Source organism: Coccinella septempunctata, chromosome 2, assembly GCF_907165205.1.
Source record: "Coccinella septempunctata chromosome 2, icCocSept1.1, whole genome shotgun sequence".
Classification (NCBI taxonomy): Eukaryota; Metazoa; Arthropoda; class Insecta; order Coleoptera; family Coccinellidae; genus Coccinella; species Coccinella septempunctata.
This window is the reverse complement of record NC_058190.1, coordinates 12,273,447-12,298,487: the sequence shown is the minus strand read 5'-3', so window position 1 is coordinate 12,298,487 and position 25,041 is coordinate 12,273,447. Positions and strand designations below refer to the sequence as shown.

The 25,041-nt window shown below is 35.6% G+C and overlaps 3 protein-coding genes across 3 annotated transcripts; 1 reads left to right on the top strand and 2 right to left on the bottom strand.

Annotated features, from left to right (window-relative positions):
• Window positions 1-2,026: 2,026 nt before the first annotated feature.
• Window positions 2,027-8,631, top strand: LOC123308210 (transmembrane reductase CYB561D2-like). The gene is made up of 3 exons (XM_044890786.1): window positions 2,027-2,303; window positions 7,349-7,544; window positions 7,695-8,631. The coding sequence occupies exons 1-3, from the start codon at window positions 2,133-2,135 to the stop codon at window positions 7,997-7,999; spliced, it is 672 nt and encodes a 223-aa protein (XP_044746721.1). The 5' UTR covers window positions 2,027-2,132; the 3' UTR covers window positions 8,000-8,631.
• An 8,944-nt stretch (window positions 8,632-17,575) lies between these two features.
• LOC123306987 lies at window positions 17,576-18,037 on the bottom strand. Its single transcript, XM_044889188.1, has one exon. It carries the CDS (start codon window positions 18,035-18,037, stop codon window positions 17,576-17,578), a length of 462 nt encoding a protein of 153 aa, XP_044745123.1.
• A 5,901-nt stretch (window positions 18,038-23,938) lies between these two features.
• On the bottom strand, window positions 23,939-24,792 carry LOC123306984. Its single transcript, XM_044889185.1, has 2 exons — window positions 24,317-24,792; window positions 23,939-24,135 (listed from the first exon to the last, which is right to left on the bottom strand). The coding sequence occupies exons 1-2, from the start codon at window positions 24,790-24,792 to the stop codon at window positions 24,105-24,107; spliced, it is 507 nt and encodes a 168-aa protein (XP_044745120.1). The 3' UTR covers window positions 23,939-24,104.
• Between the last annotated feature and the right edge of the window lie 249 nt (window positions 24,793-25,041).

Sequence of the window (25,041 nt, the reverse complement as noted above, 5' to 3'; positions counted from 1 at the left end):
AGGCGGACCACCGATAAAACTATATTTAAAAAATTAAAAATAAACGATCATCAGATACAACCCGTAAAAAGTGTGAAATATCTCGGAATTGAGTTAGATGAAAGATTGAACTTCCATAAACACATAAAGAACGTAGTAACTCGCGGTTTGATAGCTAAGCGTACTTTATACCCCCTTTTACGCAGAAACAGCCGTTTAAATGAGAAGAATGAAGCACTCTTATATACGTCAATAATAAGACCCCACATAACATACGCCGCCCCGGCCTTCTGTCACCTTCTACCAACACCACTACGCCCATTGCAAGTTTTCCAAAATAGATGCCTACGTTTAATCACAGGCCAGAATAGATACACCCGCATTAACGAACTCCATGCAATCACCGAAATTCCCACCATTCGTCAATTCATGGACCAAATTTCAATTAAATTTTACGAAAACCTGGGTCGTGTGAACGATGTCCTTAAAAAAATTACGAAAACGCGGATTAATAATATTAATCCACAGAGCACCCACCCCTTACCCTACCAATTCCTACCCATATTCCTTGAACCCAGTTGTACATTTTTATTTTTCCTGTAACAATTAAATTGTGACTTTATCAACCTTATGATACCATAAAAAAAGAAATATCACCAATTGTCAATAGAATTAGTTCACATATTTAATGAATTGTAGTGGATACATAAAGTAGGAACTACTGTTGTAAAAATGAATTGCTAGAATTGAATATCACAAATTGTACACATGAACATTCAATAAACTATTTTTGACTTTGACTTGACCAGTTATCAGGGGGTCGTAGGTTCGAATTCTGCTCTGGGTGGTACCTTTTTCAGAATTCAATTCCTGTCTGCATGCCGTTAATCGAGATTAGTTTGTGGACTTTAAAGAGATGGCGCTGTTCTTGGTAACAAAATTTTATCCGACAGTTTCCCATCTTTAGTATTTATCTATGGATTTTATTGAAGTTTGAAATTAGATTATGTTTCCATGGAAACGTTCTTGTCATAAGGTCATTTTTCGAATCTTTTCTGCAGCTTAGCCGCCAATATTTATTTGGAATTGGGGTTGGCGCAAACGAATTAGAATTAGGCTACCTCAGAAATCAATATTTGCTCAACTAAGCCTGAAAAATTAGGCGAAACGGGCATTAGTCGTGCCGAACATTGAGACTCTGTAATATATTACTATCATCATTGTATAAAGACCAGTGATCTTTATACAATGCTATCATTCACGAGTGATTACAATCCGCTTGTTTCGAATGCAACGACACCTAACCGTCAATTTTAGAATTATGTTTCGTGTTTAGTGTACCATCGCAATAGATGGCACTGGATACAAGAGTGATTCATCTATATTTTTAAGTTAATCTATGATCCCATCCCACACTTTTATATCCCATATAACCCTTATCGCCTTCCCAAACCTCTAACCATTCTTCCAACCTGCTTTGTCGGGCATGGTTTCTTAGAAATCGAGACGGAACTTTTCAATATACAACTTGGTAGTTCGGAAAAAAACTGAGTGTGAAAAACTAATGAAATATCAGTATAACAGACGAGAATTGAACGAAAACAGCCAAAACCAAAGTTCATGAAGTTGACCTAACTCTTCGACCAAAACAAAACGATTGAAATGAAATAAACCTCTAGTGCACCGGCTACGTATTGCAGTTTTGCTTACTCAAATTCTGAGAAATTGTCTGCTTTGATGCGAATTATAAGGTGGTTACTGATCCGCCATTCATGACATCATTTCATTGCGTCGAAAAAGATACCATAACAAAATCCTTTTCTTTCGTCTATTAGTTATTGCGATAACTTGAGTCAAAAATCGAAAATAAATCCAATCTTCGGTCCAGAGTTATGATCTAAAAGAAGTTGGTCTCGAGTAGACGGCAAATTGTTTCCATGTGCATCCAGCCTTAGGTCCGTCTCGGCAAGAAATAAATTCATAGGATTCCCCAGAATTACACATCATTAATCGACTGGCGGCCGGGAACGAAATTCCAGCGAATTGTATTGGAAAATCCTATCTGAGTTCAAGATCAATTTTGATTGAATTGAAATGATTTTCGATATTTTAGTATATTCAGTTTTAAGTGAGTTATTGAGCGGTACTGCATCATGACAGAGAACGAAAACAACGGATTCATAGTGACAGTGAAGATCATTCGATTTCTATTGAATCTACTGTCGAGAGCAGGCTTAGCAGGTGTTGTTACTTACTCGATTTGGCTTCCAATAGAACATTACCATTACTGGTTTTCTTGGCATGTTATTCTTTGTACACTAGGGGTGAGTATGTTTCATTGAATAATGTATAAAATTAAATGCACCTGCTGATGTTGGGGTGAAGGACGTACTTTACTCTACCTAGCGACGAGTGGCAGATCTACCTAATGGGGAGCCGCAAGCGCCAGGCAAATAAGGATTCCCTACTCCGTATAATAATATACAGGGTGGCCATTTGAAAACGAAACAGACGAGATTACAGACGAAATAAATTTTTTCGATAGAAATGCTCGGACAGGTCGATTTCTGTTTCGAGGGGGACAACTTATGATGTAGGTTACGGACGCATAGCGCTTCAACCCTTGCTACTACAACCCTCACCCCCAATTTTTGAATAGGGAAGATGGGGTGAGTGATACCTCATTTGAAAGGTATTTTTATACTGATTTCAGCACATTAATTGTTTTTTCATTTTATGCATGAGTTCTCGAAATATTCTTAACTAAGTATTTGAAAATGAAGTGGTGTTTTCATGGCACTTGTAGTGTTTTTTTGTGAGGAATCGACATTTTGAGCTTCAAAACAACCATGACTGTGGCTTCCTTCCTCCAATCCACTGACATAGAAATCTTCAATCAAGATGTCGAACAAACAAAGCGTATTGCGAAGGAGCCCAATCTTGCTGAAACTCAATCTAAATTATCTTCGATATAATTTGCAGTATTTCCAATAACATGCGGTAACACTTGATCGATAGAAATCTCCAAAAAGTCCAAATACGTACATATCTCTAATCAAATTACCAGGTAAGAAAATCAAATCATTAGTGATGCCACAGAAATATTCCAGTCCCAATTCGTGAAACGATTTCCGACTTAATTATGAAGTGTTTTCTCAGTTGGCTTCAATAATGTTTTCATTTTGTTGATTATTGAATTCATATCTTTTTCAAAAAAATGAGGATCGATAATTTTTTATTTATTACGAACACATCATTAAGTTGGCTTACTGGTTCTTTGACATGTGAATTATTCTTAGTTTTGAATCGAGACTTGTATGTGTTCTAATTCATTGTTCGACATGGTTTATTCAATCGCAGAGCTCAAAATGTCGATTTTTCACAAAAAAACACTACAAGTGCCATGAAAGCACCACTTCATTTTCAAATACTTAGTTAAGAATATTTCGAGAACTAATGCATAAAATGAAAAAACAATTACTGTGCTGAAATCAGTATAAAAATACCTTTCAAATGAGGTATCACTCACCCCATCTTCCCTATTCAAAAATTGGGGGTGAGGGTTGTAGTAGCAAGGGTTGAAGCGCTATGCGTCCGTAACCTACATTTTAAGTTGTCCCCCTCGAAACAGAAATCGACCTGTCCGAGCATTTCTATCGAAAAAATTCATTTCGTCTGTAATCTCGTCTGTTTAGTTTTCAAATGGCCACCCTGTATAACAATAAATGGCAAAGGCGTCCTTCTCAATTAGATGAACTGATTTATTTCATGCATACCTAAATAACAATGTGAATATAGTCAGTCAACATAAAATCAATTTCTGAAAAAAAAAAATGAACATATTTGAATAACTGAGAATAAATTACATAAATGAAAACCAATGAAACCATTTAGTAGTACACAATAATCATGACAGAGCTCAACAAAATGAAAAAATATCTCAAAAACGATATTAACAAAATACTAAATATGATCAAAAAAACACTTGAATAGTAATTCAATATTATCTCAGAAGTTTAAGTGTTATCTATAATGGATAAAACTATTCCCATTCGAAAATCATAAGGGATTTCTGTCTCCTGCAACTGAAAATCTCAATGTTATCCCCAATCGGAAAAAAAATACATACACTCCGGCGCAATAATCGACCCATTCAATGAATTTATTGAATTGTTCATTTTCATTCTAATCTCGAAACCACCTTTGGAGTTTCTCAGTTATTTCACCTTGCAATTTCTTCTTGCTTATAGCGAAAGATGCAGGGTTTTCAGAAAAACAAAATTTCTTCATTTCATTCAACGCTCTTAGGAATAGGAAGATTGGAGGAACGAGGCGAATCAAGGCTTTGTTTTTGAGCACCGGATGGTTGAAAACTTACCGGAGAACTGGTGAATATTTCATCTAAAACCATTTTTTGTCTAGAGTTCTGAAGTTTTGAAGCTCGGACGATTTGGAGTTGCTATCCCTGAAACGGGAGGAAACATTTCTCATTGAGTCTTTTATGTTGATCACTTGGTTTTCCGTTGTTTCCATTATAGTCTAAGATCCCAGAACGATCAGACATAACTTTTTTTCTCACAGATGAAACATTAGGATCACAGTAGAGTCTCATGTGCTTTGAATACCTGCGAACTTGTGGAGCTTGCCTAGTGACACCTAGGTAGGTACCTGGTGGAAAAGGTAACTAAAAATAAGCTTATCTAACTTTTTATTTATAAGAAATGGATCACGCCTTCATAGTAAGGCAGGTGTTTGCTTTTTATTTATGTTCTACAGCACATACATATACGCAATTGACTAAAACAGATGGTCAGCTTAAGGAAAGAAACCGAGTTACTATACATGTCTCACTCACCCTGAAACTTATGCATAGTGCTATCGCGCTAATACTCCAGACTGAATAATTTTTATGTTTAGGGGATGTTTGGTCACCACTTTCTGTCTGACTGATGGAATATAACTTTGTTATAGTTACCTTGATAATATATTTCAATATCTTACATGCAAAAATGAGTAAAGTTATTTTTTTTGAAGCTTCAAAGCGTCTTTCAAGAGTGTTAATCAATGGCAAGTATCTGACACTCAAAATATCAATTCAGAATAATATTCTACAAAACATATATAGAAATCAGCTATTTGAATTCAAGTTAAGTGAAGATTATAACCCACCTGATACCTGTTAGTGACACCTGGTGTCACTAGGCAAGCTTCACAAGTTCGCAGATATTCAAAGCACATGAGACTCTACTGTGATCCTAAAGATAAAGTTTCATCTGTGTGATCATAAGTTATGTCTGATCGCTCTGGGATCTTCTTCTTTTATGTTCGGATTCGAATTTTTAGGAAAACATGTGTCTTGATGATAATTTATTGAATTCTAAAAAAAGTAACCCTCTGGGAAGGACTCGAATACGCAACCTTTTGTTAACCGGTCACGTGCTCTCACCACTGAGGTACCAGAGGAAACGACAAACTAGAAGAACTGCTTCTCAAGAATTCAATGTTTGTAAGATCACCACAAGAACGTTTGATGTTCGCGTGGTGTTCTAAGACAGTTTGAAGAGGAAGGGAACAACATTCACTCATGATCATCCAGATTCTAAATGCCTATAACCCTTCGGATCTTCAACATCTGCAAGTATATTTTTCATATTATATTGACGGTGTTCTGCTGAATTTCGCACTGATGAGTTGAGAGGGGTCTACACCGTTTCAGTGGTTAGTTCAAGTAGCGTAAATGTATATGTTACGTCGGCAATCACTAATTTTTATGAAGTAGAACAACCCCTTGTCCCGTGAGTGTGAAGGATTGTACAAAAAATGAAGCTGTTCACGAAATAACCTGAAAAATTTTATATTGAAGCTTAAATTGATCCTTCGTTCGAAAATTCTATCCTTAACAGAAAGAAAACTAAAGCAGAAAAAGGGGCTGTAATAAAATTGAATTAATTATGTCGAATTGACCTTAACTGCACAACCCCGTTCAAAAAAGATTCGGAAACTGCAAGTATAGCCCTAAAACCATCCTGAAATTCATAAATGGGAGTTTGATTAACCAGATGATTTATCGTTTCTTCTGGTTCCCCGCATTCACAACTGAATTCCATATACAAGGTGCGGCACGGAGGGCGGACGTTTTTCAGATGGGCATAACTTTCCCCCACTGAGGACGAGAGAAGTGGGAAAGGTGCCGTCAGACTCGTGTGTTCCTAGCATTTATGAAAATCCACACATGAAAATCCACACATGAAAATCCACAACACTTACACGAAAGACCGCTGCACAGCCCAAAAGTTACGGTTTGGTGCGCTGTATCGCAAACTCGCATCATTGGCCCTTACTTCTTCGAAGACGTTAATGGTCGTGCTGTTACCGTGAACTCAGAGCGGTACGTCGAAATGATCAACAACTTCTTTATCCCCGAATTACGACGGCAACGTGTTCCAATCCGACGTGTGTGGTTCCAACAGGATGGGGCGACCGCCCACACAGCCAGAGCGCCTCCAGCACTGCATCACCGATTTCAGCCACCACATGCCTGATGTGATTTTCCACACTTGACTGTCTCAAATGCTATTTCCTGGAGAATCTGATTCCGTCAATAAAGCGTAAAAATTAACGCGTTTATTATTTTTTTAAAACCATCCATCCTCCGTGCCGCACCCTGTAGAATACACCATGTTTTCCTGGGAAGATCTAAACCAGGAACTCTATTCAGTGATCACTAAATACTTCTTGGTTGGAAATAGTGCACGTATACGTCAGACTGCCAAATATCCTTGTCCATTACATTCGAATTGAGAAGAGAGTTGGACCATGAAGGTTTACACGACTTCAGTCTTGAAATCGTATTTGTTGGAACATAGGACAAAATTGGAAATTAATCGTGGAATAATTGAAATTTATTCCAAGAATTCTTAACTGCAGTCTGTCAACGAATATGGGACGGTAGAATGTTTAAAAGAACTGGTAACCATTGAATAGGCTAAGATAGCTCCGGTTATAATTCTCGTATCCTGATTGTATGATAAGGGCATCCCAACGAACGGATAGTTCACAATTACTCCGGGAGCTATGATGTATTTGGGGCATTGAATTCAATGGTTTGGCACTTGGGGTAGCAACTGACTGAGTCAACCACATTGAGGGACGCTTCATTATTCTTGAAATGGTATGAACTCACCCACCATCATATTTTACGCTAACTTTCTAGTACTAATTTCGTAAATATTGATTCGAATCCATTGAATTTCGCTCGATGAAAATTATATGCTATAGAATACTTCCATTTGTTCTGGTGAATTTCCACGGAACAGTATTTTGTCAATAATGAAATTTCACGAAATTCAGCAATTATTTTTATTTTCAGTATGTCCCGATCATGACAGAATCTCTACTACTCTTCAATGGGGATGATGGCTGGTCTGAACTCGTTACAAAAAGAACAAAGTATATCATACATGGAGTTCTCATAACCTCAGGAACTGTTTGTTTTACAGCAGGAAACATCACTTTGATGTATTTCACCAAATCTAAACATTTCTCTACTGTTCATGGAATCACAGGTCAGTTGTTCATGATGAAGCTCCAATGAAATAATGACAGACGGAAAACATATATTAATTGAGCAAAATTGATGAAATTAAGAACTTTTCGACAATCATTATTTTATAAGAAACATTCATTTTTCGATATAATTATTCATTTTGTTTCAGGTTTGATTTCCATGATTCTTTGTCTTTTGTCACTTCTTCTTGGTCTGGCAACTTATAACTCAACAAAGCTCAGGAAATGCGTCAGACCTGTGTTACTGAAATTCATTCACAACCTAGTCGGTATAATAGGATACATCATTGGTATTATCAGCCTATGCTATGCTTTTTATACTAGATGGTGGATTTTCTATACCGAGGAAAATTCAAGATTAGCAGCAGTTATAGTTACAGTTATAACAACATTATGGACTCTGAATGGAAGTATTTGTTCTGGATATAATCAAATCAACTCCCTACTAAGATGAAAGTTCCAGCAAAATTTCGTTATTATGATCAATGCCAGAAATTTAGTGGACGACTTTCTATTATCTGATCGAGAACACTCAATTTCCGATCATAACATTTCATTCCTATCGAATCAACATTTGTGTAAATTATGGCTGTTTGCACCGTTTGTCTAAACAACGATTATATTCTTAAACAACGTTTAATTCCTTAACCGGATTGCACCGTTCCTAAACGTTGATTATAAGGCCCTTAAACGTTGTTTAAACTAAACGCAGAAATTTGCTCGATTAAAACTTTGATTGAAGTAATACTTCAAATTCGATTGACAACTGTGTTTTCTATTTGTGTTGATATGAAATTCGAATTAATAATGGATGATTTGGAATATGAGATATTATTTGATGATGTTCTTGATGCACTTGGCAATATCGAATTTAGATTTCCCAGATGTTTTACCCGTAGAAGAAATTATTTCGAACGAATGGACCTCACTTTTTTCAGAAGATTTCGTTTAACGAAAGAAACCGTGCCGTGTTATTTTTTTTTGCTATATATTGAGAATGATTTGAAATCTAATAATTAGATATATTATACAAATATAGATAATTCAGGAATAATAGTGTTGACCCAATAAATCAATTGCTAGCTACATTGAAGTTTTATGCTAGTGCTGGTCAGCATAGGCGCCCGCAGGGGGGGGCCAGGGGGAGCCATGGCCATGCCCCCCCCTGAGATTCTGATCGCCTTATTTTTTTTCAGCACAACACCTTCAATATTATCCTTTGTTTTGTGAAACTCATTGGTCAGCTAGATATAAATCTTTGCGAGTTTCCGCTGAAAAACTTTGAAACTATAATCAATTAATTCTTCAACAACAAAAAGAGCTGCTCAGTTATGGGCTGCAATAAACTCTTTCACTTTTGTGGTTTGTTCAACGGTAGCATGTAAATATTCAAATATATTGGAACCAACACCAAATACAGTACAAGGTGTTTTTATCAATTTTGTAGATGTTCAACGTCACATAAATTTTATTACAGATATATGTGGAAATATCGTTCCGATGATGCATGCTTCATGCTCCACAGAAATTTTTTCCAAAGCATCATCTATTGCTCAGAGTCTCGAATATAGAGATTGGAAAACCACGAATTTGCGGTAGACAAATGTACATAGGCTTGTTCCTATCGGTTGTAAACTGTACAGAGCAAGCGCAAATGGATTTTCGTCCCCCTAAAATGGAATTGCGCTTGCTCTGTACAGTTCACAACCGTTGTGAACCACTCTACGAACAAACCTTATATCTAATTATGAAGCATCTTCAGCTGAAGATTACTTCAAAAAATCTATATTCATCCAATATTTAGATCATCTGATTTCAGCCCTTGAAACGTGATTCTCGAAAGAACATGAAATGCTTTTTTCTTTGTTCAATATTTTGCCCAAGAATTCAAAATTCTTGGAGCAATTTTATGGAGCTTGATACAGCTGTTCGGTCTTGACGATCATTTAATTTATCACATCTTTCTGGAAATTTTTCGATAGTCACCGTTATATTTAGTAGTAGTATTTTTTCTCTCAATAAATCTAACCGTAGATGGAAATGTGATACATATTCTGGAAGAGCAACTCCTTTAGTTGAAAATCTGAAGATTTTATGGTGCTCAATGCAGACGGTTCGGTCTTGACGATCTTTTGTTTATTCCATCTTCTTGGAAATTTTTCGATAGTCACCGTTAGAGTAATTTTTCTTTCAATTAAACTTACCGTAGATGGAAATGTGATAGGTACATATTCTGAAATAGCAACTCCTCTAGTGAAAGATCTGAAGATTTTATGGAGCTCGATGCAGACGGTTCGGTCTTGACGATCATTTAATTGATTCCATCTTTTCGGAAATTTTTCTATAGTTACCGTTAGGGTAATTTTTCTTTCAATAAAACTAGCCGTAGATGGAAATGTGATACATATTCTGAAAGAGCAACTCCTCTAGTTAAAGATCTGAAGATTTTATGGAGCTCGATGCAACCGTTCGGTCTTGACGATCATTTAATTTATTCCATCTTTTTGGAAATTTTACGATAGTCACCGTTAGAGTAATTTTTCTTTAAATAAAACTAACCGTAGATGGAAATGTGATACATGTTCTGAAAGAGCAACTCGTCTAGTTAAAGATCCGAAGATTTTATGGAGTTCGATGCAGCCGTTCGATCTTGACGGTCATTTAATCGATTCCATCTTTTTGGAAATTTTTCAATACACACCGTTAGAGAAATTTTTCTTTCAGTTTTCAGTCAAACTAATCGTAGATGATATTTTGCCGTCCCTGAGAAAAATTTCTGCGGGCGCCCATGCTGGTCAGTTGGCTACTGTTGATAATTTCATAAATGTAGATGTATCGAAAGGATGAATAATTATTGCTGCAGTTTCATTAGCAATTGGTAAATTATATTCCGAATTCCTTAAAGTGACCAAAGATGAGGATATAGTGCAAATTCAACAGTCCTTTCACAAGAAGGCTTCTTTTCCTAGAGTAATAGGATGTGTTGATGTTACCCATGTTCGCACTTCAAATTCAAAACATAACACCGAATCTCCAAAAGAGATGTTCAAATTTCCCACCTTGACAACAGAAGTTTAGTCAAAAAACCTTGACTTCTTTTTCTTTTTAATTTATCTTCTATGATGTGCTTGGCTGAAATTTTGAATTTTTTATGCTATGAGTGGTGTTGCCAAACCTATCGATGATTGAAGTAAACAACGATTATGATTCCACGGTGCAAACCGTCAACCCCTGAGCAACGTTTAAATATTAAACATCGATTAGTTTAACCATGGTTACCAGCGAAACGGTGCAAACCGTTTTATTCAGACAAGGATATAAACCGAGATTAGACGTGACTGGCGTTGAAGAAAAAAACAATTTATATCGATGACGCATCCTTATATCAGTTAAAATGGAGTGTCTCTGCATTGTGTGATTTTTTTATCCTCCTTACTTCACTTCATAGACAAAACATATGTCAATATATTTCCTACCACTCTGCCATAATCCATTTTGATATTAAAATATAATGAGAAATGAATGGTTGTACTAAAATGACCTTTTATTTATTTAAAATCCGCTCTACATGTTTCGCCTTACGGCATCCTCAGGAGCTCTAAAAGACAAAATTCACAACCTACATTAAAACGATCTTTTCTCTGCAATGTTAACTTACTTGTCATGAGGTTTAGGGTTACATGTCAGAACTAATCTCATGAATAAAATTTTGGAAATCCAAGTTGCAATCAAATTGCCCAACAAACTAAATTCACAAATTTAAACCTTTTTTTTTAGAAAATTCACTAAATTGGAAACCACTACTTAATTTTTTTTTTGTCAAGATGTTAGATGACAGCAGAATGACATTGACGATTGACTTGTGTTATCCGAAGACGGATGCGTTCCATATTGGCTGCGTTCTTATATCAGACATTCAAATATGGGGTGATAGCTCAAATGGACCTCCACTTGAGTATTTAAACAGTTATCTGGGTTACGTTTCAAATGTCTTATTATTTCATATATTTCTGTCAAATCTAATATATTGCCTTTGTCCAAATTGTGAAGTTTTTGCACGTTGTCATCTTTATTGAAATCATGTCGGTTAATCTTTGAATGTCGTCCAAAGTTTGTTTGAATTTTAATCTGAGTGTAAGTTAAGCGGATTTAATCACAGTTTGGTGAAATTGGCCCTTACAGGTCCTAAGGAAGGCAACCGTTTTTTTCTGTTTTTAGAAAGGATAAATTTCATTATATTATTTCTATATAAGTCTAAAATTTTCCCATCGATTATCTTGTTCACAATGTGCTTCACAATTATTCAATATTCAAATATAATGTATCTAAGGCCCGTTTGCACCAGTACCCCTCAAAAGGAGTACTTAACTAAGCGTCATTTAAAGTTAATGGATGCTTAATTTTATTCCCAATTGCATGACTGTGGCTTAACAGAATCTTAAGTAAGGGGCCCTTAAAGATTTCCATCTAGTGATATTTCAGTTTTTCATTTGGATCAACCCTTATTGGGAATTCAAAACAAGCGATACGCCGCCTGGTTTCAATTTTTGTTAATAAAAAGTTATGCACTTTTGTTTGTTTACATCGAGAAACGGAGAATATTTTGGGGTTTCAATGAGATCTTTCATAAAAAATATACCTTAATCTGTTGAAAATATCTTTAGCTATCTCGTGATAATGGGAAAGCTTAGTGAAGATTTCATAATTTTTATCCTTGGAATTCTTTGATTACGATTTCTTGTGAAGATGTCAGTTTTTACTATTTTTCACGATGAAATGAACTTTTAGTCAATGTTTAAGGACATATGTAACTCGTCCTTTTATAGCATAATGAAGGTTTTGTACATTTCAAATCAGTTACGAAGAATAGGAGGTGAATTAAATAACCTGGATATATAACCTCAAAATGAAAGGATTTACACCAAAAAACAAATCTGTTTCCCTCAGACAGGACTTTTTTCATCTAGTAAGTGGATATACATATGAATTTCGATAACATTCACACAAAATTCATTCAGAAAATCATTTCTGATTTCCAGTTCAACTTGGACAAGTTTTTTTTAGCATCAATGTTGCAATTTTAGCTATTGTATATAATGGAGAAGGTAAGATATCATAATTGTGGCTAGCATAAATCAATTTCCTTCTTTTTGATCGTGCAAAGAGCCAAGAAGTTTGGATTAAAAAATATTGCTCTTATTTATCAGCTGATTCAGAACATACTAGGAATTTTTTTATGAATACTTATACTTCATGACATTTATTGACCTAAAATTGATAATAATTAACACACTTGAATCCAGATTGGAAAACCAATCTTAAAAATTGAGAGAAAACAACTATCAACTGAGAAAAAAGGATTTTTTGCACGAAAATCTCAAAATCCCCTTCAAAAATGACAATTACTGCATTAACTTTTTATTTCGAACTGTCAACACCATGTCGCTGCCATCTACATTTGAATTCCCAATCCTATTCAAATACAGCAATTTCATTGTCTGGCTGGTTGCCGATGATCGTTGACAGTTCATTAACCTAAATTTACTGTCGTGTCAGTCAGTTTCAAGTAAATTATTATATTTCTATCAAAGAGTTATTGAATTAGCATTATTATTGATAATGACAAGGAGTGTCAAATAAAAGTTAGATACCTGAGTTTATACATATAAGTACAACACTTTTTTGTAAGGTCTTATGCGAATTTGTATGATTAAATTTGAAGAAAACGTGAAGAAAATGTCTTTGTTAGTACGAATACGGTAAATGACTGCCAAGCAGGTGGTGGTAATCTACAAAGTGCACCCAACTTCTCAACAGGAGAAAAAAGTTTTTTGCTAACTATAGTATGATTTGAGACACAAAATTGAAAATAAAAAGACTGATGGCATTTCAATGAAGGCAAAAGAAAAGGCTTGGTATTCAGTAATGAATTCATTCAATTCTCAAAATCTATCAAAAATGAAAAGTTCTGCAGCCAGTACAACAAATTGTTTTAGGTTAGAATCCCGCCCTCAAATATTTGAGTGGTCATTAGAGGAGCACTTAAATTTAAAGTTGTTACAGTTCGATTTTTTATTCTATAAAATATCGTATTTGGTTTATTATTACGTCAATTTATTCATTTATAAATTCAATTTTAGACAGGTCATTTCAAAATTATGCTTTCTATTTTCGTATATTATCATTGTGAGAATACAGTTTTTAATTTCAAATTTCAATTCTGTTTATTATATTGTATCTGATTGTAGCATTCAAGCATTCTTCTGATGCTAATATAAATGTGTATTGTAGTTTAGATCCATGTCATATGGAGAAGCTTGCCCGGAACACTTTTGCGGAGAAGAATTTGCATTCTCCGAAAGGTAATATTTCTTGAGAATATATAGAAGAATTAGAAAAGTTACAGAGCAGTGAAGGTCTGAAGCTAGCTAATTCCCTTTCTTCACAGCATGTGAATTATAAAAATAAAGTCATGAATGTAAAACTAGCGACACAAACTATGAACGGTGTAGTAGCAGATGCTATAGAATTTTTAGATAGCAAATGTAAAGTGTCTCAATTTAAAGATAGTTCTACTACGGTTCAATTCATCCGAACTATTAATAGAATATTGGATAAATACTAAATGCAAGGAATCCATTCGAGTGAGGTTATAAAGCTGCTATCAGACCAACTTCACTTAGATATTTTGAGGAAGTTTCCGAAGAGAGCATTGACGATAGTCAAGTTTTCAGATATGAAAACTTTGATGGCATAGATGTAATTCATCATAGTAGAAAGACATTTTGTCTAGGTTTTATTGTATCAATGAAGAGCACTATTAGCTTGGCCAAAGAGCTGTTGAACAGTATTGAATCTAGTCAGAATGAACAAATTTCTGTTCTCTTCGTACAAAGAAGAGACCCATTAAATTCCTTTGCACTGCTCTGAAAAATATGATCAACATCGAATAATTAACTCAGAAAACGTCCTGAATTGATGAAAAATATGGTTCCAATCATCACAGCTCGAGGAACGAGCATATAGGTAAGTTATCTTTGATCGCATAATCAACTCAGAAAACGTCCTGATTTTTAGAAATGCGATTTCCATCAGAAAAACGAAACGTCAAAAATTTAAATTCAAACTATAATAGGTTATCTCTCCTTGCGCAAGTACAGAGTGAGATAGATATACAGCCAATTGTCTATTTCAGTCGGCCTCACATTTGCTGACCCTAGAGTCCCTTCCATTTCTTTCTTTAGTTCAATGACTCCAGCTGAACTTGTGTACCACCGTACCGATTTCTACCGAGAGGTGGACTTGCTGGCCAGACTTTTAAATTTTGACTTCTCTTAATTCCGTTTATTTTCCGATACCGTTAACTTTTTTCCGAACATTATTAAATTGTGACTTGACTTAATTCAGTTTATTTTCCGATATCGTTTGTTTTTTTCCGAACCTTATTAAGGGGTGACTTGCCTTAATTCCATGTTTTTTCCGAAACCGTTTGTATTTTTCGGAACTTGTTTCCTCGAAGTGACCGTACTGAATTAACTTGAAATTATTTTTATTTATTTCTCATTTGTAAACGTCAGTTTCCAAAAACACAATATTAATCAAGAAAGTTTATTTTATCAAGTCACTAACTTGTAAAACTGACAGTTAACTTGCAAAATTTTCACAAGTTAGTAGTATTATTTACATTAGAAAATTTTGTTTTATCGTCATATATGTTGAGAATCATGGTACAATTGTTATTTCCAATAACACAGATTTTTGATGATGAAAGAGTTGATACTGATGATGATGAACCATCTGTTGACTCAGAAACTGCTGAACTCGAGGACTACAGAACATTTGTACTCTCCTTACTACCAAATAATTTGCTAGACATTTCGATTTTTTTGTTGACCGAATCATCGACATAACTCATCGCAATTTCGGTGTCTTCCACCCTCCTGCACGCTTTAGTGCTAAAATATCTCCACCCGAACCCGCAACCAGAGTGGCTCCAGTTCTGCTAAAAGAGTGGCCGGTGTATAACACTGGGTCTTTTAAACCTAAATATTTCGCTATTTCCTTTGGGACACCACCAATAGTGTGCTGGCCAGCATTAAGGGAAATGCACTTTCCATGTCGGTGTGTCAGAAAAAATCTTAGGCTTTCTGTTCCAGGAGGCCGAAGATTTACATATTTTCTGTATCACATGCAAGGCTTGAAGCTGCAGTCATCATCGGTTATGGTGAATCTTCTTGTTGTTAAATTTTTTGTTTGCCGCAATGTCACAATAACGTATTTTCCCATATTTTCTACATCATGCATGTTTAAGGAGAGAATTTCGTCACATCGACAACATTCAAAAATCCCAAATGTTAAAATTTTCGCCAGCATCCACTGGTCATCAGGAGCATGTGAAAGAAATTGTTCAGCCTTTTCTTTACTTAATACCTTGGCCTTTTTTGGCGTATAACGCTCATTTTTTCGTTTCAGAAATGCTATCATTTTTTGAAATCTGCAAATGACAATATTTTTCAATAAATTTTTTAAGGAAAACAAACCTGCGAACAGGGGCATTTTCTTTCATTTCCAAGCAGCTTTTCAGCATAGACCATTTCGCCCATAAAGTATGTTAGCAATGGACTTTATTTATTATCCATTTTCAGAGAGAAGTGGACTGTATAAGTTGTTTATTAGATCGTAATTTCTTGGAAAGTAGGAAGAAAGACTTTTTAATTAATAATGATATTTATTCGTTTGTCAAAGTCGAATACAATCTGCCTAATTCACATTATCTCAATCTCCCTCAACATATGTCGAGATTCTTTCGCTGCATGCGTGATGGAAATATAAAATAAATGCATTTTTACAGTGACGGATCTGTGGATGCGAATATAATAATTATTGATCCTTAACATTCCACCCACTTCATTTTATATGTGTAAAATGACAAAGCTATACTAATACTAATACACACAGCATATCAGACAAATCGAAAATAAATGAGAATAAGGGCATGAGAGGCAAAAAGAAATTGTAGTCAACACAAATATCCAAATGAAAATAGCTGTGAATACAAAGATTCATCAAAAAGTCAATGTACTAAGAGGCATCGCTTTCAGGCACTGCTTATGATAACAAAATCAACTTATGAACAGGACGTTCTAAGACGGTGGTAGCGGTTCGTAATTTTACTACGCGAACCAAGTCATCTTTACCACGAAATACTTCTACAACTCGTGCCAAAGGCCACTTGGCGGGGGGAGTATTTTCAGCTGTAATCAAAACGAGGTCATTCGATTGAAGAGAAGGTTGATTGAACTGCCATTTATTTCTAACTTGAAGTGACTGCAGATATTCTCGCGACCATTGTTTCCACCAATGAGCAAGCATTTGCTGAACTATTTTCCATCTCTCAGAAGGAGAAATTTAGAAATCTGAACAAGAAGATTCAGGAACGATGAAAGAAGGTGAATTAATCAAAAAATGTGCCGGAGTAAGCGGCTGTATGTCACTAATATCATCGTGCAAGCTCGTTAAAGGTCTAGAGTTCAAGCAGGCTTCTACCTGCGTCAGCAGTGTGTAAAATTCTTCGAATGTATAGTCCATTCAAGAATGATTGACATCTCGGGTGGCTGTGGAAAATCGAATTTAAGTTGGTAATAGCCCATAAGTTCAGATTTTGTGTTGCCGAATTCAGGTTGGTATTGTGAATAAACATCGATCTATAGACTTATTATAAATGAATCTATGCACCTACCGACGTTTATTTGAATTTTGTACAGTTGTTTATGCTCTTAATTTAATCGTACGAATTGGAAACATGGTTGTGTCAATTTTGAATGCTGATAAATATGCTGCGAATTTGAATATTTCCCATTTCATATACTTTTCTAGGTTATATTAATATATTCCAGTTCTGTGACTGAAAGTACAGAAATTTTTAGAGATCTTTTGTGACCAAATATTAAGCTGCGCCTGGACTTTCAAGACCTACTGGGATGTCAATCATTCTTGAATGGACTATAAGAGCATGCGAGGCTACGACTCGTCACAGATGGTGTTTGGCAGACTTGACTGCAGCCTCCCATATTCCTCCAAAATGGGGAGCAGCGGGCGGATTGAAATGCCAGTTGGTCCCTTCAGCAACAAGAGTTCTAAAAACAGTATCTATGAAGGCAGTAGATTTCTCAAATAATTCCCTAAGTTCTTTATCCGCTCCAACAAAGGTTGTCCCACGATCACTATAAATATCGGAGCAAAATCCACGCCTAGAAGTGAACCTTCTGAAGGCAGCAATGAATTCTTTGGATGAGTAACCAGAGACCAACTCTAGATGTACAGAATGTGTGCTTAAGCAAATGAATAAGGCAATATAACCTTTATAGGTTTTTTGGCCTCGACCAGGAGAAGCTCTAATGTTGTAAGGCCCGGCATAATCCACACCAGCCTTGAGAAAAGGACGGCTAGGTCGAGTTCGAAACTCGGGTAAATTGCCCAACTTCTGATACATGGCGCTTCTTCTGTATCTCAAGCAAGAATGACATTTGTGAATTATGCTTTTCACCAGCTGTCGCCCACGAACTATCCAAAAGTCTCTTCTTTGTGTGGCAAGTGTTAATGTAACACCACCATGCAAAGTTTTAGAATGGTAAAATTTAACAAGAAGTGATGATAATGGCGATTCAAATGGTAAAATCATAGGATGCATTTCTTCAAATTCCAGAAATGAGTCCTGCAGTCGACCACCCACTCTGATCAAACTATCACTCAGTACCAACCTCAAAATTTTGCTATTTTTTTGTATTGGGCAACTTTCTCTCAGCAATTTGATCTCTTTCGAATAATAAGATTGTTGTACTAAATAAACCCATGCTAGACGAGACCTGTTCAATTCATGAGTGTTCAATTCTAAGTTATAAGAAGTCTGAACGTTTTTGAACCAACTGAATGAAAACATTGTGCACTTGTGAGACAAGTTGACTTTGTCCACCAATTTACTGAGAAATCGTAAAATATGAGCTGTAACTCTCAAGAGTTTCTGTACACTTGAAAATCTCTCAAGTAGATCCCAAACTGGTTTAGGATGATATGATACCAAAGTAGAGGTGAAGTTTTGATTATTAATTAGCGATGAGCGGGGACTCTCAACTGAATTTTGAGAGGTGGTTGCAAATGGTTCATTATCTCTAGACAGCCATTTAGGACCTTGCCACCATAACTGATAGTTAAGCAAGTCACTTGGCTTCAGACCTCGAGAAATACAATCAGCTGGATTTTCAATTCCTCTGACATGTCTCCAAGAAGCATCAGGAACCAAAGTATGTATTTTGGAGCACCGATTCGCAATGAATATAGGCCAACGTGAAGGATGATCATTCAGCCAAAACAAGAAGTGGAATCGGACCACAGATGAACGTTGCAGTTTTTTATGTGTAAAGCATCAACAACTCTTCGAGAAAGTTTAGCTAGAAGAATAGCTGCACACAATTCCAACCTGGGGATAGTAAGTAAGGGTTTTATAGGAGACACTTTTGTTTTAGCTTGAAGTAAGTTCACTACAACCTCATTTCCACTGATAATACGAAGATACACTACAGCTCCATAAGCAAGTTTTGAAGAATCGGCAAAACCGTGGATCTCGCAGAGGTTAGCATCAGGATTATAACCCAACCAGCGATTTACCATTTAGAACACAGAGATCTCGGTACCAACACAGCCATTGTCTGGTAATGTCAGTATCCAACTTGTCATCCCAATCGATTTTATTAATCCAAAGCTGTTGCATGAAAATCTTTGCTGTGACAATCACAGGGGAAAGCCAACCAAGAGGATCAAATAGTTTGGCTATTTTAGAAAGAATAATAATAATAATAATAATATAGCTTTATTTCTAATAAAGGCATACATGAATTGATACATTGTAAAACCTTGAAGAGAAATAGTGTCAGTACGGAAGAGGAAACTCTATACATGATATTCCAAAAATTCTTTGACAGAGTAAGGTTCAATATCCAACAATATCTTAAAAACTTGTTTCTTGAAGTACCGCAGGTTTGTTATGGTTCTTATATATGCTGGAAGTTTGTTGTAATATTTTATACAACAATACTCAGCGTTTTTCTCACTGACGGTTAATCTATGCTTGGGATATCCAAGTTGGGTTGTTCTTGTGTTATAGGCTCCTGTGGAAAGATCTGTGAACATTTCCCTATTCTTGAAAAGAAAAAGCAGGCATTCTTGTATATGTATGGCAGCAGCTGTTAGAATACCATTCTGTTTGAATTTATTCCTGCATGATTCCCCAACTTCTAGGCCTAGAATTCTCCTTAGAGCTCTTTTCTGCAATTTAGTTACTGACTCTAGCCCAGATGAACTGCCGTAGAACATAGCACCGTACCTAATCCTTGCTTCGAAGAAGGCTTGATAAATAGACTTAAGTGAATTAGTCTCTAGGTAATTACTGAGAACGTAAAGAGAATAACATATATTTGTAAGTTTCTTACATAGCTCGGTGATATGGCCATCCCAGTTCAATGATTGATCTACAATCATTCCTAAAATCTTTACTGAAGGGGAGTATGAGATGTTCCCTGATTCCAATCTGAGCTCCTGTGGGGTATCAAAACCAGCGTGACTACACTGAAAAAAAAATATAATAACAGTAGTGAGAAAATTCATATACTATATGCCTCAACAGAACTTTTTACTTCCCATAATTCGTCTTGGTTTACAACGATTTGGTTCATTATGGCTGTATGATATATCTCTTTATAACAGAAATAAAACCGTGTTACAAAAACTATCCTAGTGATTAGACTATAAGAGTCTTTCAAGATTTATAACCGTTATTGAATTATTTGTCTACAGTTGTAAACTTCTTAATTGCTCCAGTATCTCAGTAAAAGAACCGCAGTAATACAGTATAACTTTCGTTGGTAGCACGGTCTCACTACCTTAGTAAACTTTTATAACTGACTTTGAATCTTTTTTCAACTCCCTTACATTACTTCATTTCATTGCCGTAATAAGCTTCTATAACTACGTTTGCAATTCCGTTTTACTATATTAGTAAACTTATCTAGCCGCACTAGTAAACCCATATGATTATCTTTTTCAAGCTCTTTGACCAGACTAATTGAATTATTTTATAACCACACTACAAAATGGGCCAACGTTGCTATATATTTCCGGCCAGAAGAATGGACGAATTAATTACTACATTTTTGATATGTTGCACTCAGATGAGCGTGTAACTTAACAAAAATAAATAGCAACGAATTGGTTCATTTTTTCTGACATGTTGGTTAAGTCTGTATTATAGCAGTAGGAAAAATCAATATAACTTACAAATCATGGTATCTTTTAAATGGATTCAGACAACCATATAATTGAAATGCTCATGAACACTCATTTACCTACACCAACAGGTGTATTGATTTCTTTAGTAAATTGTAACGCACTGAATTCACAATGTCATATAAGATTAAAAATGATTCAACTGTATCATTTTGAAATTAAGACATGAAATGGTCTGGTATTTGGGTAAATATATATATATATATATATATAAACAATAGTATCACATTATAGCACTTTATTGTTCATAATTATAATTTTGTTTTGAACTGTCACATACACATCAGTCCTAAAGTCAAAGCCAATACTTAAAATCCATCAAAGACAAAAAACATGTTCTTCATGAAAAAATAAAAAATATCCATAAACATATAATAAAAATGAGATCGTAATGATTTATATAACATAAAAAATAAATATTTATCCAGGAACTTTTGTACCTACTGTTAATAAGAAATGAAAATAAAACTTCCACCCTTTAGAAATTATGAATCAATAATATACGCATTCGTTCAAGAAGTTATACGAGTCGCAAAATTATCACCATTAGACTCGCCATTAGATTAACTTCATTTGAACATGAACGTTGAATTTCATTTTCTAATCGCAGATTTCGTAACATTTTTTTGAAAACCATTCTTGGTCCAATTTTTGGGAAGATTTCTTTGAGGGTATCATCATCATCATACATCAACTGGATATTTGAATAATCGATAACTTCATCTGAAACGAAAAATGAATGTAGTCGAAAAAGTTTGCCTTCTGCCGCCATATCCGCCATATTGGAAAAAGTGCTTCACGGATTTACGCGTTTTGCAAACACTTTTCACACGACCAATATATTTCTGCAACGAGTTATCAGATTCTAAAAATTACATTCAAGTTGATATCTAATCTGTTATTCGCGAGAAAATCCAAAACCAGGACGAAAAATTATATATGATTCTATAAGTCAATTGAGTCTACAAGAAATGGATAAAATAAAAAATAAAATCATCGTAAACGTAAACTCAAAAGAAAAAGTTGAAAAACATATATTGGCCATCATTTTTCCAAAATGGCGCCCTGAAAGCGCGAATCGAAAAAATTACGGAGTCACAAAGTTTTGAGCATTGGATAGCATAGATAACTCCATATTTCAACCAAAAAGGTTAATCTAAGAGCCCATGTTCTGATGTACTGAATAAGGGTTAAATGGGTGATGCTATAAATAATTTACAAAAATGTAACTTACCACTCAATTTTTGTATGTAGTCCCCTAAACCCCAACTTTGAATAAATTTACAAAGCGTGCTGGACTCTCCATTGAGACACTATACGATCTATGATTGGAAATTTCACTTTTTCACTTTCAATTTTAATCCACCTTCAATTTTAATATTTACTCTAACGACGCGTAACCAATACCTAACTATCGCCGAATGAACACCTGCTACCCGGCAGATATAACCCGGGAAGACAGGGGATCCCCGTCATTCGGAGGATTCGGATATATTCGCTTATATTTCGGTTTCGTAATGCATCAACATGTAACTGCAGTAGTAAACGTTTTTTAAATTTCGAGAATTAGAATATATCGTATAGTAACATTAAATTGTTAAGGCTATATGACACCGACTAGAGAACTTTGGTTTTCTGTGGGAATTCCTCATTCTAATATGGTAATGAAATATATCCATTGGTGTTATAAGGAAATGGTAATAAAATCGATTTAACAATCGTAGTTACTCAATTTATAAAGCAAGTACAGTTGTTTTGATCGGGGAGTGATAAATATATCAATACTAATTAAAATATTTTTGGTAAACCTTTCTCATTGAATCTTTTCTTTCGGTGTAGTTTTAAAGAGGGTTACCTTTGTCTTGTCGGCATTTACTGAAAGTCCATTTTCAGCAAACCAATTTAAAACCTCCACCATGACCTCATTGACCAACCGTACGATCTCAGGATACCTCAAAGCTTTTATAAGGAGATTAGTGTCATCAGCATAATTAATCATGAAGATGTTATGTTTCATGATAACACATTCAAGGTCGATCATAAAAATAATGAACAGCACAGGACCTAAAATGCTGCCTTGGGGTACTCCAGAATGAATCTTAGCTGTGTCTGATTTAATTTCGTGAGTCAGGTCAGATATCACAACTCTCTGTGAACGATTCAAAAGGAAAGATTCAAACCATTTCAGAGCATTACCTTTTACACCATAGTTATAAAGTTTTTTCAGCAAGAATTCATGGTCGAGGCTATCAAAAGCCTTACTTAAATCAACAAAAAGGCCAAGAATCATTTCAGAGGATTCAAGTGCGTCAATAATAACCTTGACGAAATCGTAAATTGCAGTCTGTGTCGAACGACCCCTCATGTAACCATGTTGTGAAGAGGCAAATAAACTGCACTTGTGAAAGAAATCTGTTAATTGTTTGCACACTGCCATCTCAAAAATTTTGGAGAACGTGCTCAGTATACTAATAGGCCTGTAATTAGCCAAATCATTGACATCACCCTTCTTATGTAAAGGTTTCACCACCGCCTCCTTCAAAGAGTCAGAAAAAATACCATTTTTCAAAGAATTATTGATGATGTGAGCGAGAGGCTTACATATTTCATCCATGCAGTGTTTAACCACAGTGGCAGGAATACCATCAGGACCAGCACTCTTCTTGTTCTTCATTTTTTTACAGATCTCCAAAACACCCAACTCAGTGACCTCATCAAACAGAAAATTTTCTTCAATTTCCAGAACATGATGAGTATAATCACCACGGACTGTAGACACGCGAGAAACCAATGTAAATGGTTCCTTCCCTTTGATATCCCTAACGGCAGCCCAGAGACTTTTAATTTTGTTGTCCGACTGCAAAATCTGATCCTTGTATATTTTTGTTCTCAGACCATTAAGTATACCATCATACTCCTTCTTTATCTTCTTATAAGCATCCTTAAAAATTGGATTTCTGAGTTGACAGGTGTACAGAATGTCCAGCCTCGACCTGCAATTTTCAAGTGCATTATCAGCAAAATAGGCTGCTCTTTTTGGACCGAGTCCAGTAGATACTCTTTGTAAGGGACAAATTCTATTAAATTCAGAGGTGAATAACTTCAGAAAAGCCTCCCACTGTAAATTTACTTCATGATCATCCAATTCATAAACCGGGCCCCAGTCCATAAACTTTAATTTATGCTTCAATTCATCCAATCTATGAGCTTGCAACATTCTTTTATAAGACTGACTTGTCTTCGACACTCCACCTGAAACACTGAGGCTTATTAATTGTGCGGTATTATGGTCATATGTTTATCAATTATTCTGGTTTGATAATCCACCTGATTTGTGAGTACATTGTCAATACATGCAGATGACCTAGTAGGTTGAGAAAAGGTGTAACATAGTCCATATGAGAGCAATAGGTCAATAAATCTTTGTTTGTACCTATTCGTAGGGCTGAGCAGGTCGATATTGAAATCTCCTCCAATGACTATCATTCTGTCAGAGCTTGAAACCATCTCAAGTATTTTCTCAAACTCCCCGAGAAATCGAGCAGACTCCCCCGAAGCAGCGTAGACCGACACCACCAGGAGATCCCTGTCAGAGCATCTCACATCTACGGCTGCAATCTCCATCACATTCTTGACAGACAGATTTAGCAAATCCACCCTTTCACTAAACTTCAAACCCTCCTTGACATAGATGGCAGCTCCTCCGTGTTCATTATAATCCCGACAGAAAGCACTAGCCAAAATAAAACCATCAATACCAAAATTAGAAATTTGCTCCTTTGTCTTCCAGTGTTCAGTAATGCATACAGCACAGAGATCATCATTCTTCAGAGTTTCTGAAACAACCATATTTAGTTGATTGATCGAGTTACCGATCGACTGGACGTTCTGATGAACTACAGATAACATATTGCTCTCTTGATGACCACTTACTGCAGCGGGGTTTGCCTCATGACTTCTAACCTTTCGACTGAAACTTTGGGCCTCTCTGGAAAGTATTCCGAAATGAATACTCTCTAACAAGAATTTCCTCTGGCCAGAAGTCCTGATGGAAAATTATGTTATAAGCCTCTTCAGAAGCGATACCTATGCTGAAAGCTGAATTTGTTCCCTTTGTTTCCAGTTTCTTTACAACAATCTCATCAGCTCCATCGACAG

Coding starts and splice junctions, on each gene's coding strand:
- LOC123308210 (XM_044890786.1), top strand. CDS start 2,133: ATGACAGAGAACGAAAACAACGGATTCATAGTGACAGTGAAGATCATT. Junction 2,304..7,348: donor TTATTCTTTGTACACTAGGG/GTGAGTATGTTT, acceptor TTTTATTTTCAG/TATGTCCCGATCATGACAGA. Junction 7,545..7,694: donor TACTGTTCATGGAATCACAG/GTCAGTTGTTCA, acceptor ATTTTGTTTCAG/GTTTGATTTCCATGATTCTT.
- LOC123306987 (XM_044889188.1), bottom strand. CDS start 18,037: ATGTATCAGAAGTTGGGCAATTTACCCGAGTTTCGAACTCGACCTAGC.
- LOC123306984 (XM_044889185.1), bottom strand. CDS start 24,792: ATGTTATCTGTAGTTCATCAGAACGTCCAGTCGATCGGTAACTCGATC. Junction 24,136..24,316: donor CTGCTCAGCCCTACGAATAG/GTACAAACAAAG, acceptor TCAGTGTTTCAG/GTGGAGTGTCGAAGACAAGT.